Consider the following 15901-nt stretch of genomic DNA (forward strand, 5'->3'; position numbering starts at 1 on the left):
TTATTCTTTGAACTCATCGGCCATGGTGTTTCAACAAAGACAGAACTGATAGCGATCCAACAAGGGATAAGATTGGCTAAGCTCCTAAATTATAGAAATTTGATAGTGGATGGGGACTCCCATGTAATAGTGGGATGGATCATAAAAGATAGTATGGGCCTCTAGAAATTTTGACATAACCAGGGAGTGGTTGAAGGGTTTCCAAATCTCTTACACCCTATGAAAGCCAAGATCCCAATCCAGATCATGAGCCAAGGGGGTTACAATTTTAGACACAGGCTCTTTATTATAATATGAGATAGGGCATACGAAGAAGGGAACAAGCCTTTCAAAGGAGAGTTGCCCACCCACATATCCTCCCAAAACAGAATATTATGACTGGACCAGACATTGTACCTGATAAAATTAAAGATAGTAAGACTGCCTTGAATTGCTTTCCAGAGAGAAGCTAAGGTAACTCTTGTCTCTTGCAGCCATACCAGCATCCCAGCCATTTTTTTTATCAATAACAGAAACAATTTATTAAAAATCAAGATAAATGATATGTAGAGAGAGTCTGGGCCGAATGGGCCCTAGTACCTTTATTTTATTGTTTTGTTATGTCGATGTTAATGTGCCTTATCCATATGGGTGTGCTATCCTTTTTATTCTTTTCTTATGTTATGTTATGAGCTGGCCACCCCATTAAGGGCATCTTTGTAATTATGATCATTAAGTGAAGATTAACAAAAGTGATTAGGAGAAAGGAGAGAGAACTGATCAAACTCTCTTCTCCTTCTCCCTTCCTCTTCTCTCATCTTCTTCTTCCTCTTCTTTTCTGCTATCTTCTCTCTTTTTTTTTTCTACTTTCAGATTAAAATATTCCTTCCTCTTTTGGGGTTGATTCACATCTAGATACAATTATAAGATAGCAAGGGGAGATGTAAGCTCTCTTAACCTTTCCCACATCAAATATACAAGATTACAATAAAGTCCAAAACAATTGAACCCTCCCCACCCTTGTTGGGCAAGTGCATCTGCAAAGGAATTAGCACTTCTTTTCACCCACTGCAGTCTTACTTCCATACCCTCGATCAACCACTTAAATCTCCTTCTTTCATCAACAAAACCCCAAAGCCCAATTTCCTCCTTTTCTAACCAGCTTTGAGTCACCTTCAATAATCAATTTTCTAATATTCGGCTCCATTGCCCTTTGTATACCTTCCAAAACAGCCAGGACCTCAATTCTTAGTGAATCACCTACACCAATTGAAACTGAAAATAAGGCCACTTTTTCTTCCTCATCTCTGAGTACTCCTCCAATGTCTGAAGGACCGGGGTTTCCTTCACTACCTCCATCAAAGTTCAACTTAGTGAACCCACTATCTGGTGGAGTCCAATTGGATCGACTACAGGTTTAAAAGGGGCAGGAATTAGCTACTTTCTTCGAATTACTAAGCACAGCCACTGTAGAGATATCCTCACAGAATCTATAGACTTCACCCAATGGACCATTCTAGCAGTAATGACATCAACAAGTGTTCCTCTACTTCTCTCCTTTTCAAAAAAAAAAGAAAAAAAAATCCTACGATTCCTTTCTTACCAAACTGTCCAACAGATAGCCATGAATGCTTACGGCCACTTAGTGCCACAACTTGTCTCCCTCTAGGGGAAACCTCCACAAGCATTTCCCTAGTGGTGCCTTGTTTTGAGTTAATAGGTTATCAATTCCTAAACCCCCTTGTAAGTATATGGAATTAGACATTGCACTACCTACGATGAGTGACCCACCATAAGGTTACATATGTAACCATCGCATAAGCAATAGTGATGCAATGGAATATTGACTTGGTATCATCAAATCCCAGCGCAATTGTCTCTCATACACCAATTATTCCCCTATCTTTCATTGAAGCACGATCCTTCAATAGCGTGTCACGTAACAATCTTGTGATACACTGTAATGCCTGGCCTTGTCTTCACAATCTCACCTCACAAGCTTGCTCCATGGCCTCATTTCGCAATTATGCCTTTGATCCAAGGATCAAAATTCCACAACATATTGGCCCATATCGACCAATAGTTGTGGAGATACTTGATGTACTGTAGTACTATGGTCCCTTTTTTTATGAATAGTACTATGGTCCCTGTTGTACTAGTCTTATTTTCTTTATTTCTTCCTTTTATCTTTCAGCCCTTTTAGGGTTCTTTTGTAATTCTTTGTATTTTATCTTTTAGCCCTTCAAGGGCTCTTTGTAATTGTGTGTGTGTGTATATATATAACTCATTGAGGGTGGGGGTCGATTATCATATTAGACACCCCTGGTGTTCTCTCACAAACTGGAAGATTGACATGGTATCAGAGCAGGTCATGTCTACCAGCTGCTGATTCGATCTATTTCTTGAATGATTAGAGGGTTGTTTGAGAAGTATTTTGATTACCATTGAGTTCTGTTTGAAGATTATATGAAGGTTGTTTTGAACTTTTGATCAACCAAAGCTGATAGATATTTTCTGGAAAAGATACCCAGCAGGCCATCTTTTTCTTGTTTTCTCTAAATTGGCTGATTCAATCAGCCTAAGACTCTAAGGTTGGTGTCACCCAGGCTTCCTTTAACTGGTTATTAATCTGTTTTGAAGACTGGTTTGGTTTTGGTAGGGTTTTGATCCCACCTTGTAATCGACAGTCCTGAAACTTTCATTTTTAGGACTGACATCGATATAAACCTATTGTTCTGAGATTTCTGCAGTATAATCTCATTTTACTTGGTGAAGTATAACTTCAGTGTTGCTTTTGAACTGTTACTGATTTAAGTTAGGTGGTTAATCTCTGGTTCTTCCCTCTTTTAGCATTGTTAACCTGTCTTGGACTGTGGTTGTGATTCGGAATGTCTGAGAAGGCTGATATCATTCCTGTAAAGTTTGATGGAACTAACTACAGCATGTGGAAGTTCCATTTTGACTTATTTGTTAAAGGAAAAGGTCTGGAAGGATACATGAATGGAAGTTGGATAATGGGAAAATAGTTTCTTGGATACTCAGCTCAATTTTATCTCATATTGCAGTACCAATGAGAAGAAAGTGTACTGCTTATGAGATGTATGCATACTTAAAGAAGGTGGACCGTGTACCATCAATCCAACATGTCTAGACAGTATAAAATTGAATCTGAGATTTTTGCCTATTGCCTGGGAGATAAGAAGATTCATGAATATTATGCTGATTTCCTTTACTTGTGGGCAGAATACGAGCTTGTCCATATAGACCCTTCGGACCCTGCAGAATGTGTCAAGTATCTCTCCAGCAGCACTTTGAGAAGACGAAAGTGAATCAATTCCTCATGAGACTTAGACCTGAACATGAGATAACTAGGTCCTATATTTTGAGTAGAGGAACTCTTCCAGTTGGATTCAGTGATGGATGAACTGTTGAGGGAGAAGACTAGACTCCTATATATTTTAGGGCTGATACAGCTCTTGTTGTTCAAGGAATCAAGAAATCTGGTGCCAAAGACTTCTCCAAAACACAATGTTACGAGTGCAAGGGATTTCGTCAGGATTTTGGGTTTCGTAGAGGACTTAGGGATGATGAAATTGAATCTCTTTCTGTCTTTCTTGGTTGTCTTAATCAGGTTTGTTTGGATCCCTCCAAGCCAGATAAGAGGGTATGGACTCCTAGACCCAATGGAACCTTCACTTGTGCTTCTTTCTTCAAGTCCATCTCTCAACTTTCTACTCACCAACCCTTTCTGTCAAAAGAAATTTGGTGCAGGCCAGTTCCCCAAAAAATTATGGCATTTTGTTGGGAAGTATTCCATGAGAAAGTAAACACTCTAGATAACCTACAAAAGAGAAGACCTTTCCTCTGTACTTCTCCTAATTGGTGTATCCTCTGTAGAGCTCACAGTGAGGATTTTTACCACCTATTAATATCTTGTCCCTTTTCTACAGACCTTTGGGCTTGGCTACTTTGGTTGTTTGGGAGTAGTTGGAGTCTACCAACAGAAGTTCACATGCTCTTCAACCATTCTACCTTTTATTGGCCTACAAAAATAGGAAGAATTATGTGGAGATGTGCTCGTGCTGCCTTGATTTGGACTCTTTGGGAAGAAAGGAATATTATAATTTTTCAAGAAAAGGAAAGGAGTAGTCAAAAATTGAAAGACTGTGTTAAATAGGGCAATACCTTGGCTGAAGACCTTGGAAATCTTTCATCAATTCTCCTTTAATGACCTTTGGAGAAATTGGTCAGCAGTAGCGAGGTGTTCATCCCTAAAGGACAAATCAATTACAAGCTGGTCTCCTCCATCCGAAGGCTCACTGAAGTTGAACTTTGATGGAAGTAGCATGGGTAATCCAGGATTATTCGGAATGGGGGTGCTTTGAGAAACGAGAAGGGAGAGATTTTGTTGCTCTACTCAGGTCCCTTGGGAATTGGGGACTCCATCAGGGCAGAACTTTTAGCTGTTATACAAAGGGTGCAATTTGCAAACCAGCTAGGGGTATAACACCTAACAATCGAGGGGGATTCCAAAGTGGTGGTGGGTTGGTTGAAATTTCCTGAAGAGGCTATGTGGCATTACAAGAATGAAATGAAGAAATTTAGTTGGTTGACAAGGAATATGTTGGTCACTGTACAGTGGGTGGGGAGATCAGCAAATAATTTGTCAAATGTGTTAGCTATGGGGTAAATAGGGAAGAATTGTTTTGGGCTCGGTTGTGATTCTTGCTTTTCTTTCCTAGTTTACTTGTAAGATTCAAGGAGGGGCTGCAGCTCATGCCTCTCCCTGGGATGTTGTATGAACTCACTCTAAATCTGCTTCTGAATTAATAAATTTATTATCATTCATAAAAAAAAGGGATTTGGTCACATTGCTTCTCACTGCAAGAAAAAGAATGTTTGCACTTATTGTAAGTAGCATGGTCACATCATTCCAGACTGTCTAATTAGGCCATCTAACAGTGTTTAGAAGAAGAACCAACCACGTAGAGAAAATTTGGCAATTGGTATCCTCTGCTATTTCCTCTGCCTTTTCTACTATCGGCTTGTTTGGTGAGTTTTCTGGTTATTGTTCCTCTCAATCTCATGTTTGGATCATCGACTTCGGAACTGAATATGATTGGTAGTAATGACTTGTCCCTTGAGCTGCCATCTACTGCATCCTTTCCTCTTACCAAAACCTTTTTTGTTCTTAACTTCACTACTAATCCGATTTCTATTGGCCAACTTGTTTATGAAAGATACACACTAACATTTTCTCATGATGGTTGCTTGATTCAGGATTGGTACACTTGGAAGGTGAAAGGGAAGTGGCGTAGGCTAGGCCGTTTATTTGCATTGGAGTTCAAGAATTCTCAAGCACCAACATCATCGGCATATTTTAGTTCATCCTCTTCTAGATCTTTTGTTCGGAAAACAATTATGGCATAAATGTTTGGGATATCCACATTTTGAAAAATTAAAATTTTTGTCTGACTCTAGTTCTACTAAGAATAAAATTTCATCTTTACATACATTTGATACCTCATGTGTTTCTTGTTGTTTGAGTAAGAGGCACACTCTACCCTTTCCTCACACATCTGAACATGCCACCTCATCATTTGAAATTACACAGAGTGATGTTTGGACCTCAACTATTATTTCTTGGCTTGGATACAAGTACTTTAATTTGTTCATTGATGATTGCACCAGGTACACATGGATTTACTTTCTGAGACATAAATCAGAAGTATATCCTGCATTTCAGATTTTTAATACTATGATACGAGTTCGGTTTCAGTCTCATATACGTATCCTCCACTCAGATTTAGGGGGAAAATACACTGATGGAGACTTTCTATCCTATTTGAGAAGTCATGGGATACAAGTTCAATGAAGCTGTCTAGACACACCACTATTTATTTTCCTCTTCTTCCTTTCATCTTTTTTTTCTTTTCTTCTTTTCCTAGGACAAAAATAAAGGCTCAGTCCCTCTATTTTCTGAAATTTCTTTTCTTTCTTCCAGTTTTTTCATGAATATGTTGGTTTTCTATGTTTAAATCAAGTTTATACATTTTTTATAAAGATTGTAGACAATTAATAGTGAAAGACAGTTGTTTCTTGCTATGGAACCTAGGCAACAAGATGCCCCCCTATTGCCTAGCCTCACTTGCTGCCTTGAAAATTATGGTTCGAATCTGAAAGTACATGGTAGCTCATAGCCATATGATGCAAATGAAAGTCCAGGGAGCTAAGTGTTACTACCCCGAATTTGGATCGTGTTCTTTTTTGTAAATTCTGAGTGTATTGTCCTCTAGTATCCAAGGATTCTGCATTTTGTTTTTCTCTCAGTTTTCAATGATATTCCATACTTTACATGTTTTCTATAAAAAAGCTTAGGTCTTTGTATCCTGAATAGATGTTGAACATGCAAAGACATCAAGTAGATTACATCCTTTTTTTTTCCCTACACCTTACCACATTCAGATTCTTTGGTTTCTTGTTCAACGCCTAGGCGACTAGGCACCCTTGGCTGGGCATCTTGCCCAAACACCTTAACTTTTAGCAACTAGGCGCCTTTCTAGGCGACTAGGTGCCCGCCTAGGTGACTAAGCGCCCACCTAGGCGACAAAAATGACAAGGCAGGCACCTTTTATAATATCATTTATATTGTTGTATCTTATTAATGTATGTGTTAAAAGATTTTATTATATGCTATATTTATCAATTATACTTTGTTTTAATGTTTTACTACTGAAATTTAAAAGGTCAAACAGTTTTGAGGAGAGAAAAAGAAAGAAAGTGGAAAGAAATAATAGAATTATAAAGTTTTTTTTCCTATTCCTTCTCTCTCTAATTAAATAAAACAGAAACTCTATCCTTGTTTTTTCTATTTTACTTTCCATCTTGAATATTTATCATATAAAGTCAATAACCTTCTTTAGTTGCTAATTGATATGAAATTGCTCTATTAAATACTTATTGTAGTAGTAGTATTTTTGAAAATAATGAAATTAAGTCAACATTGGCTAGCTTACTTGTGTATTTCCTATCTACCTTTTGGATACCAGTCAAAGGGCAAACAAGTTAGAGAATATTATGAGGGACTTCCTTTGGGAACCAGTAGTCTCTAAGGATCGCCTAGTGAAGTGGGAGGTAGTTTCTAGAAGTAGAGATGGACGAGGCCTAGGGATAGGAAATGTTAGGATGAGAAACACAATATTATTGGGGAATGGTTATGGAAGTGGTCATTGGAACAGGATAGACTATGGCACAGAGTGATTGGTAGCATACATGGATTGGCAGACAATGGTTGGGATGCGGGAGTTGATCCTAGGGCTTCTCGATGTTCTCCCTGGAAAGCTACTCATGGTATTTTGCCTTCCATCCTTCCTTACTTTAAACTTGATCCCTGTGCAGGAAACGAAGTGTTGTTCTGGGAAGATGTTTGGGTTGGAGGGAGTCCCCTTAAGGATAGGTTCCCTACTATTTATTCACTGTCAGAAAATAAAGAAAAGTGATCCCTTCGGTTTTTATTGATAATTCCTGGGACTTGGGATTAAGAAGAGGTCTAAGGGAGACAAATGGAAATGGTGGATGAACTAGTTTCCCTTTTAGGGTCGACCTTTCTAGATCAGTCTTGTGTGGATAGTAGAATTTGGAAACCTTCCCCGTCTGGTGTTTTCATTTGTTCCTCTTTCTTTAATGTCCTCATTCAATCAAATAACCTTGCAAGGAACTTTCCATCAAAGGAGGTATGGTGTAGCCCTGTATCCCCAAAACTTCAGGCTTTTTGTTGGGAGGTGGTTCTTCAAAAAAATCAATACTTTGGATGTGTTGCAAAGAAAAAGGCCAAATTTCTGCCTTTCACCCCATGTTTGTAGCCTCTGCTTGGGTTCTGGTGAGACGATCACGCGCCTATTAATATTTTGTCCTTTTGTGCACTTTATTTGGTCCTGGTTCTCTTCTCTCTTTGTTTGCAGGTGGACACCTCCCCCGGATGTGACAAGCCTTTTTGACCCAAGCTTTTTCAGGCAATCGAAGAGGCGTGGTAGATTTATGTGGAGAGAGCCACAAGAGCAGCTATACTCTGGTCAGTCTAGGAAGAAAGAAATATCAGGATCTTTGAAGGAGGAGAAATCCGAGGCAACTATAGAAAGAATAACCATTATGACTATTCATTGGTTGACAACTCTAGATTTGTTTAAAGATTTTTCAGCTGAGGACATATTTAGGAATTGGGGAGTGGTGGCAGCTACAACATCTATAAAACCTATTGTGCAGGAAATGTGGTCCCCTCCAACACAACAAAGAATAAGTTGAACTTTGATGGGAGCTCTAGAGGTAACCCAGGGCCTTCAGGTATAAGGGTAGTACTCAGAGATGGAGATGGGAGAATTGTTGCTATGTTTTCTGGGCCAAAAGGGGTGGGAGACTCACTGAGAGCAGAAGTGATGGCTCTGCTTCAAGGTGTAAAATATGCCAAGCAATTGGGATTACACCAAGTGGAGATAGAAGGAGATTCTAAATTGTTAATGGACTGGCTGCAATCAGGCAAGTTGGGAGCATGGATGTATTGACAGCCCATACGAGAAATTCTTAATAATAACAAGGGAGCTTGATGCAGGTTTCAAGGTGGATAAGAAGATCAACTAATGGTCTGGCTGATACCTCAGCCAAACAAGGGACAGTGAGGTAAAGTTTGTTCTGGGCAGTTCTGTATTTCAAATTACTTGGGCCCAACTCCTATCTTAGGGGTTGACAATTGTATCTTAATTTTACAGTAATGAAGTTATCATTTCCAATAAAAAATAATAATGAAATTAACATATGTAAAAGATTTTTATCTTTTAGATTTGATGATTTGCCACATTTTTAGAGGAAATTTAATGTTCTTACTAAAGAGAATTGCTATTTTTTTCAATTAATATACATGCTGAGTGGTATATAAAACTAGGGAACTATCCAAAAGTTAGTTTTTTATATTATAAAATTTCCATTGCCTAGGCGACTAGGCGCCCAATTGTCGCCCAGAATCGCCTAGATGCCTTGAAAACTATGGTTCAACATTCATTTGGTTTTTCCCACCTCAGCTTGTAATGCGATTCAGTATTAGCCACTTCTCTAAGTGGGTGCTTCTATTTGGGGGATGTGGTTCCTTTCACTGAAGCATTTGAAAAGAAGCAATTGTAGGGTGTTTTTTAATAAGTTGAGTAATTCTAGAGTTTTTTTAAAGGCAATGACAAATACACTAAAAGATACAGGAAATTGTAAATGATAGTTTTTGGATTTTAGTTTGAACATTATACTGGCATAGCGGCACACAAATCAATATTTGCCTTTTCTTTTTCCCACAACACCCTTCTAATTATTACTAATAAAAAATTAATAATGTAAACTTTTCCATCCAAACTTCCATAACCACTAACTCAACAGGGTTTAATCAATATTCCAGGCACATAACACAGTAGACAGACTAATAAACATTAGTAGGAGCATAAAAGCTGAATTCTTGCTCCCGCAATGTTCAAGAGAAGCACAGACAGAAGTTTGTTCATCTATATATCAAGCTAGAGAAACTCTAAAAGCAAGTTTATTGTGTATAGAGATCAGGGAAAAGCATTCACCTCCACTGACGAAGCATACAGTTCCTCTTCAACATTTTTCTGGATAGATGCTTCCCAGGAAATGGCACTAAGACCAGCACTTTCATGTGCATTGATGAAAATGCCAATTTCTCTATGAAGAAAAGATTCTCCTGCAGGAATGCCTGCTAGAGATTGCCATCCAAGAGGGCCCTGCATATCAAAAAAAAAGTGCAGGTAAATGAGAATGTCTGCTCAGTCACAGGAAATGGCATAAATTGGAGTGGTTTGAGATTAAAAATACTGTCTTGAGCTTTTCCTTGGTTTCAATTCTACAAATTTTCTGAATATGCAACCAATTAAAAGAACATTAAATACCAAAAAGAGACATAAACCATGAACTCAGAAATAACCTGGACAAAAAGCTGAATCAATCTCCTTATAGATTTTGAAAACCAGCAGGGGAGCATTTGTACCAGTGGGGTATCACGTCCAGTGGAAGAGAATATGTTCTCACGCCAATACAAATAATCTGACAAGCTTGAGTTGCCAAATACTGTAAATTGGAAGATAATGTTAGAAATTGGTGGGGATATAATTTGACATGGAAACTTGGAATATTTTGGGAAAATTATGCATGTCATAAAATGCTAAAAAGAAGAGGTCTAAGGATAGAAGTTTAACCATTCTTTGTATTATGAGCCATAGAACTGCCATCTGCATCCTGGTGAAAGCATGATGCAACAAGAGTGCGCCATAGTGTGGGAAAGCGTTGGAGAGCTGGTCTTAGATTCTCCAGTGTGCACTGGGCTGAAGAGTTACAATTCCTATTAACACTTCCACTGCTGAGACAATTTTGGATCGGAGAAGATGCATACATTAAGGTTGCCAAAGCAGCCATTTCTCCACCTCCTTCTGCCATATCGTCAACAGTACGTATAATTTCATCAACCTCCAACATACTGAGGTTTCTACCAGGAATTACATTGCTTGATATAATTGAACGAGCATTAGAGAATGATGCCTCATATTCACACCCCTTAACCCTAGACAGGAGCAACCACTTTGCCCATTGACAATCTCCCTGTAAAGATTCAAAAGAAATGACACATTTGTATGTGACTGGTTATTAAATATAAATCAGATGATACAATCTTGAAGACCAAACCAGAGCAATATATGAAGATTCTTTTTGACCTATGATCTACTATGTCTAATGTCAAATACTGATATACCCTACAAAATTTCAATCATCAAGAAATTAGGAATGATAAAGTTTTGAGTAAAATATCCAGCTAACAAAATCTGTCTGAATAGTGATCTGTTACAGGATACAGAAATATGATACTGTTTTTTCTTTCTTTTCATAGTCAACGTGTACACTACTTGTCTATAAAGAAAGTAAAGAAAATCATACATGCAATATCATATAAAAGAGGGGGAGGGGATGGGAGAAAGAGAGATACCTAACCATACAAGGCATATAAGAAAATGTTAACAAGGAAAATATCAATACATATTCTACTAGTCTATGCAATCAACTCGATTGCAATTGAAACTTACCGCTACTGGTATAAAACCAATGTTATGGAATATGGAAATATTTTTTAAAATAAAAGGGTCATTACTCGATGTTGGTCCAAACTATCTAGTGTTGGGAGGAGTGGACTGGGTACAAACCTAACCTTTGGCACCTTTCGCATAAAGTGGCTGCTCTCAGACTCAAACCCATGTTCCCCCACTTGTTATCCTGAGATTTTCACAGTGCACCAAGAAGAGGCTCCTAAATATATTGTAAATAGAAATTTAATAATGAAGAAAGAAACAGGAGAAGACAGTTGGATGTTTCACGAATGGCAGGGACCTTTGATCTTCAGACAGTGATGTTAAAGAGGCTACAACTATGGCATATTGATTAACACCTCATTCAGATGGGTGTGGAGCTTGAAAAATCATATAGCAGGCAGCTTAGGTAGAGGAGGGGTGGGAAAGGCACATTTACATTCGGGTGTTTCTTTACTAGATTAATGTAGTTTTAGCATATGGTTTAGGAAGGTTGATGTATCTCCAATAAATTTCATTGTATTAGGTAGAACTAGAAGATTATAGTTTCAACTTCTAAATTAACCAATCTCCTTTATCTGGTTAATGATATAAAGAAAGAAACAGAACAATTATGATTAACATGAAAATTATTAGGCAGATGAGCCCACTCATAACATTAAAACTAACCAGATAAAGAAACTTACGGCAGCTTCCAGTAATGATGTAAGTGAACCCTTATCCAGAGCCAATTTATGATGGTCAAGGTAAAGGTCCAAAAGGTTGGGTAGATCATACTGTGCACAATGATGTATAACAAGTTTATGCAAGGCTTGGAAGGTATCACCATGTAATTCTCCACCAGTATCAGTCAAACTAAGCTCTGATAAGCTCCCAAAAGGTTCATTCATAGCAGAATTTGATCTATTGATAATAAAGCCTGCACGAGCCAGAAGTGGTACTATCTCTGCTGTGCCTTCCCAGTATTCCTTCAGGAAAATGAATTTCTTGGCCAGCTCCTGCTCAATAAGCACTCTTAACCAAATGGAACATATATTACTAGCTGAAAACCTGAAAATTTTAACATTTGGCACACTAAGGCAAACCGTGTCCAATTCTTCAGAAGAGCAGATATACTTCTCATACTCAGGGAGTTCACCAGTGCATCCAACGGTTACACCAGAATGAAAGCCATCCAAATTGACTTGGAGACTTCCCTCTGACAATAAAGCTGTAGGAATCATGTTCAGAAGCTTGAAGACCTCATCCCAATCATTGTGGCATATATGATATTCCAATTGTGATTCCCATAATATATGAACACCCATGAGAAACGGCTGGTCTAGAACTATCTGCGCAACATATAAGAATTGAAATTGTCATTTTGAAACCTTCCATTGCAGAAACAAATCATTAAGAAAAATAAATATAAATAAAAAAAACCAGCATTTATCACCAAAAAGCAGTCCTAAAAAACTAACCAAGATCAAATAATAATCAATCTGGTTGAAGTAAAGACAGCTGGCCCACATAGTTGAGACAAGGCTTAGATGATGATGATGATTGAAGTAAAGATGGTTGAATAGTTCTTACGGCTGTCATTGGCATGCAGTATATCAATTTTTTAGGTAAAAATTGTACAGATAGTAATATAATATGCATGGGAGGAACTCAAAGAAAGCCCTATATAAGAAAAAAAATGATTGGGACATTTCACTAAGTCAGATATGCATCATGTACACTATGCATTAGAACTGGTTCAACAATGTTGTGTCAATCATTACATAAGTGGCTAAGTTCAAGCCCATAGCTCCTCTAAAATAGATGCCTGAAAATAAATGAGATATTCTACTTTGCCCATAAAAGCATTTAACTAATCCCCGCTTTAAAAAAAAAATCTGACTCCTACTAAGGATTACCCACTGGTACCCAAACAGCTTGATGAAATGCCATCGTAAGAGAAAATATAGCAGGAACGAGCCCACTGATCCATGGGAGGAGTCACAAAATGAATACATACCTTTAGATAATAGGGGTAAATTGTTAGGATTTGTCCAGATATGCAGTCCATGAAATAGAAACATACCTTGGATGGGATAATGGAGCCTCTATCCATCTTTAAAGAAAAGATGATCATGGTCCATTCACCAAGGAGATAAACCAAGACTAAATGGAGAACAACATTTGGTTTGTACTTCAACTATACCATTGAAGCAAGTTATGTAGTGCAGAAAATAATATATTAGGTGAAATTTATATGGACTTAAATATATGCTTATTATTTTTTCAGTAACAGTAACTAGAAACCTCTAATAAGCAAGAATATGCATTATATTATAAACAACTTGTAGCCTTCAACATAACATTTATATTAATTTAGTGGCTGAAGAACTCATTGTGTTTAAGATCTTGGGTTCAAGTCATGGATGTCATCATCATCATAGCCTTGTTCCAACTACATGGGGTCAGTTACATGAATCCTGTTCTGACAAGGTAATGGCTATGCAAAACTTAAAAGAAAAATAAATAATTTCATACTTCTTGCCCAACCTGGAATTTCCAGCCTAAATGAGGGCTTGGCTGGGCCCAGGCCTGATAAGAACACCCATACATGCACTTAGACTTTCGGCTTAGGCAAGGAGTTGAATACATAATTAACTGGTGTTATAACTTTAGTGGTATAGATGAGAAGAAACTTACACGATCAATGGTTCTTTGGTCCCATGCATCAGACCAGACTGCAGCAGCTGCCCAGTATCCGGTGTGAGTATCGTCTTCGTCAGGCACAGGAAAAGTAGGCATTTCATTATTACTTGCCCAAGGACCTATTACAACTCCATCAATCTCACCACATTCGATGCTAATGTTGTTGGATGAATGTGAGCATATAAGGTGCAACTTGATTCCTTCTGAAGAAGTTAAACTAGATGAAAGTTTACTGCCTTCTCGCTGCCGACCATGAAAGGTTCTCCAAAAACTACTGCTTGGATACAGCCTCTTTTCCACACACACACACACAAAAAAAAAGAAAGAAAAGAAAAAAAGAAGAACAAAAGAAAGAAACATTAGTTCAATGAGGACATTAATATAGTGAAACCTAAAACAATAATAGATATACTTTAAGAAATACAAAATACAAATAATTATTTAAAAGCAACAGGAAATCATGCAATTGAACCTCAATTAGAGACATTCTCTCTAATGTCTTCAATTCATATGGTCCCAGGTATCCATATCTTTTCATTTCCTCTGCAACTTGCATTCGAAGAGATCTCCTAATGGTACCAAGTAACAACTGCTTGAGGCTGCCTTCTATGTCCTCACCAAGTCTTTGTAATGTTGATATGGCAAGCCCAGTTTCACCCTATTGATCACATACCATTAGTTTAAAACTAAAAGACCAAACCCAACTCCAAAATATGAAAAATATGATACCTTTAAAAACAGGTCATAAATGATAGCTCTTCCAACATCACGAATCTCATTGAAGGTATCATGAGGTTCCTCATCTGTGGATAAATCTCTTAACCTTTGAATGTGCAATTGAAGAACTGCTAAGGGGAGACGACCAGACTGCAGAGCATCTTTGACAACTGTTTTAAGGTCCAAGTTAGCTATTTCCCAACGAGAAATCATATCCTTGGGATTTTCAAAAGGGATCAGTTTTCTTCCCTGGACCCCATCTTGTGACACAATGACAGACAATTCATCAAAATTTCCTGAATTGGAGTGGAGTGAGGAGCCCAGGATTCCCATAGGCATCAAACTAAGCTTTTCATTGTTTTCAAAGGACAAATCAGATGCAGGAAAGGGCAATTCGTGTTGGTTCTGTATTTCAGATGAAACACTATCTAAAGTAAGCATTGGAAGGTTAGAGTCATCCTTCAATAAATTTGTATCCACTGGATTCAATACACTCTCATCATCTTCCTGAAATAGAAAGTACAACTAAATGTTAGTAACTTCCATACCAGAGAAAATTCCAATAGATATTATTTCATATGAATCAGCAGAACTATTGAAAACATACCAGCCCTCGACCTGACTTCCTGAATTTTACGCCAAGTCGAGACTGAATATTTCGGATAACCTCCAGAAAATGAGCCATCTCACCAAGCCTTCTTAAATCACCTATTTCAGTAAAATTTCTGTCTAGTAAATTTGACTGGAGAGAATTAATTCTGGAGCCCAGCATATACTGAAACAAAAACTGATCTTTCTTATGATGCAGTAACCCATATTTCCGGACCATTTTGGTTGCAAAGCAGGTAGCCAATGCTAGAAGCCTGTAAATACAATCCACACATTAAAATTATGGAACTGAAAAAACGGTATTTTTCAACACCATTCAACATATGAAGAACGAAGTTCTGCTGAGAAATCTCCACTTATCTCATTCTTTTGGATACAACTCTATTGAATACCCATCAGTTAGAGTCAATATTAAGGAAAGATTATTCACATGATAGGCAGCAATAACCATAATCTCACCCATATATGGGTAAAGAGTATTGATAACTTCCCTTTCGAGTAAGACACCCTTTACACAACCACAAGGATTTAAGAATAATTAGACCTTTAAACAAGGGATTATGAGAACTTACCTCAACGGAAGTGCAATCTCACTATCACTACCAACTTTCGAGAAGATCTGGAAAACAGCAGTAAAGAGCAATCTCAAGATGCCCTCTTCTGCAAGATTGACATCCACAAGCATTTCTAAAGATCTGTTCCATCCATAAAGAATATGTGTTTAGAGGACAAGGCAAAGATATCAGTAAGCTCAAGTGCTAAACAACAAGTTATGCAAGTTGCAA

The 15901-nt window shown here is 37.8% G+C and overlaps 1 protein-coding gene across 3 annotated transcripts in view; it reads right to left on the reverse strand.

The window, feature by feature from the left end:
* The window catches only part of LOC148851505 (spatacsin carboxy-terminus protein), a 48253-nt gene that overhangs the window by 18391 nt on the left and 13961 nt on the right, over positions 1-15901 (reverse strand). For all 3 annotated transcript variants that reach the window (XM_088947062.1, XM_088947061.1, XM_088947063.1), the window contains 9 exons: positions 15689-15811; positions 15115-15370; positions 14520-15014; positions 14263-14448; positions 13785-14081; positions 11792-12436; positions 10227-10626; positions 9956-10098; positions 9585-9755 (listed from right to left, as the gene is read on the reverse strand). In XM_088947062.1, coding sequence (XP_088803188.1) covers positions 9585-9755; positions 9956-10098; positions 10227-10626; positions 11792-12436; positions 13785-14081; positions 14263-14448; positions 14520-15014; positions 15115-15370; positions 15689-15811 — 2716 coding nt within the window. The remainder of the gene's footprint in view (positions 1-9584; positions 9756-9955; positions 10099-10226; positions 10627-11791; positions 12437-13784; positions 14082-14262; positions 14449-14519; positions 15015-15114; positions 15371-15688; positions 15812-15901) is intronic.

The sequence above is a fragment of the Nelumbo lutea genome, chromosome 5 (assembly GCF_056320005.1).
Source record: "Nelumbo lutea isolate HS-2025 chromosome 5, American lotus-T2T, whole genome shotgun sequence".
Classification (NCBI taxonomy): domain Eukaryota; kingdom Viridiplantae; phylum Streptophyta; class Magnoliopsida; order Proteales; family Nelumbonaceae; genus Nelumbo; species Nelumbo lutea.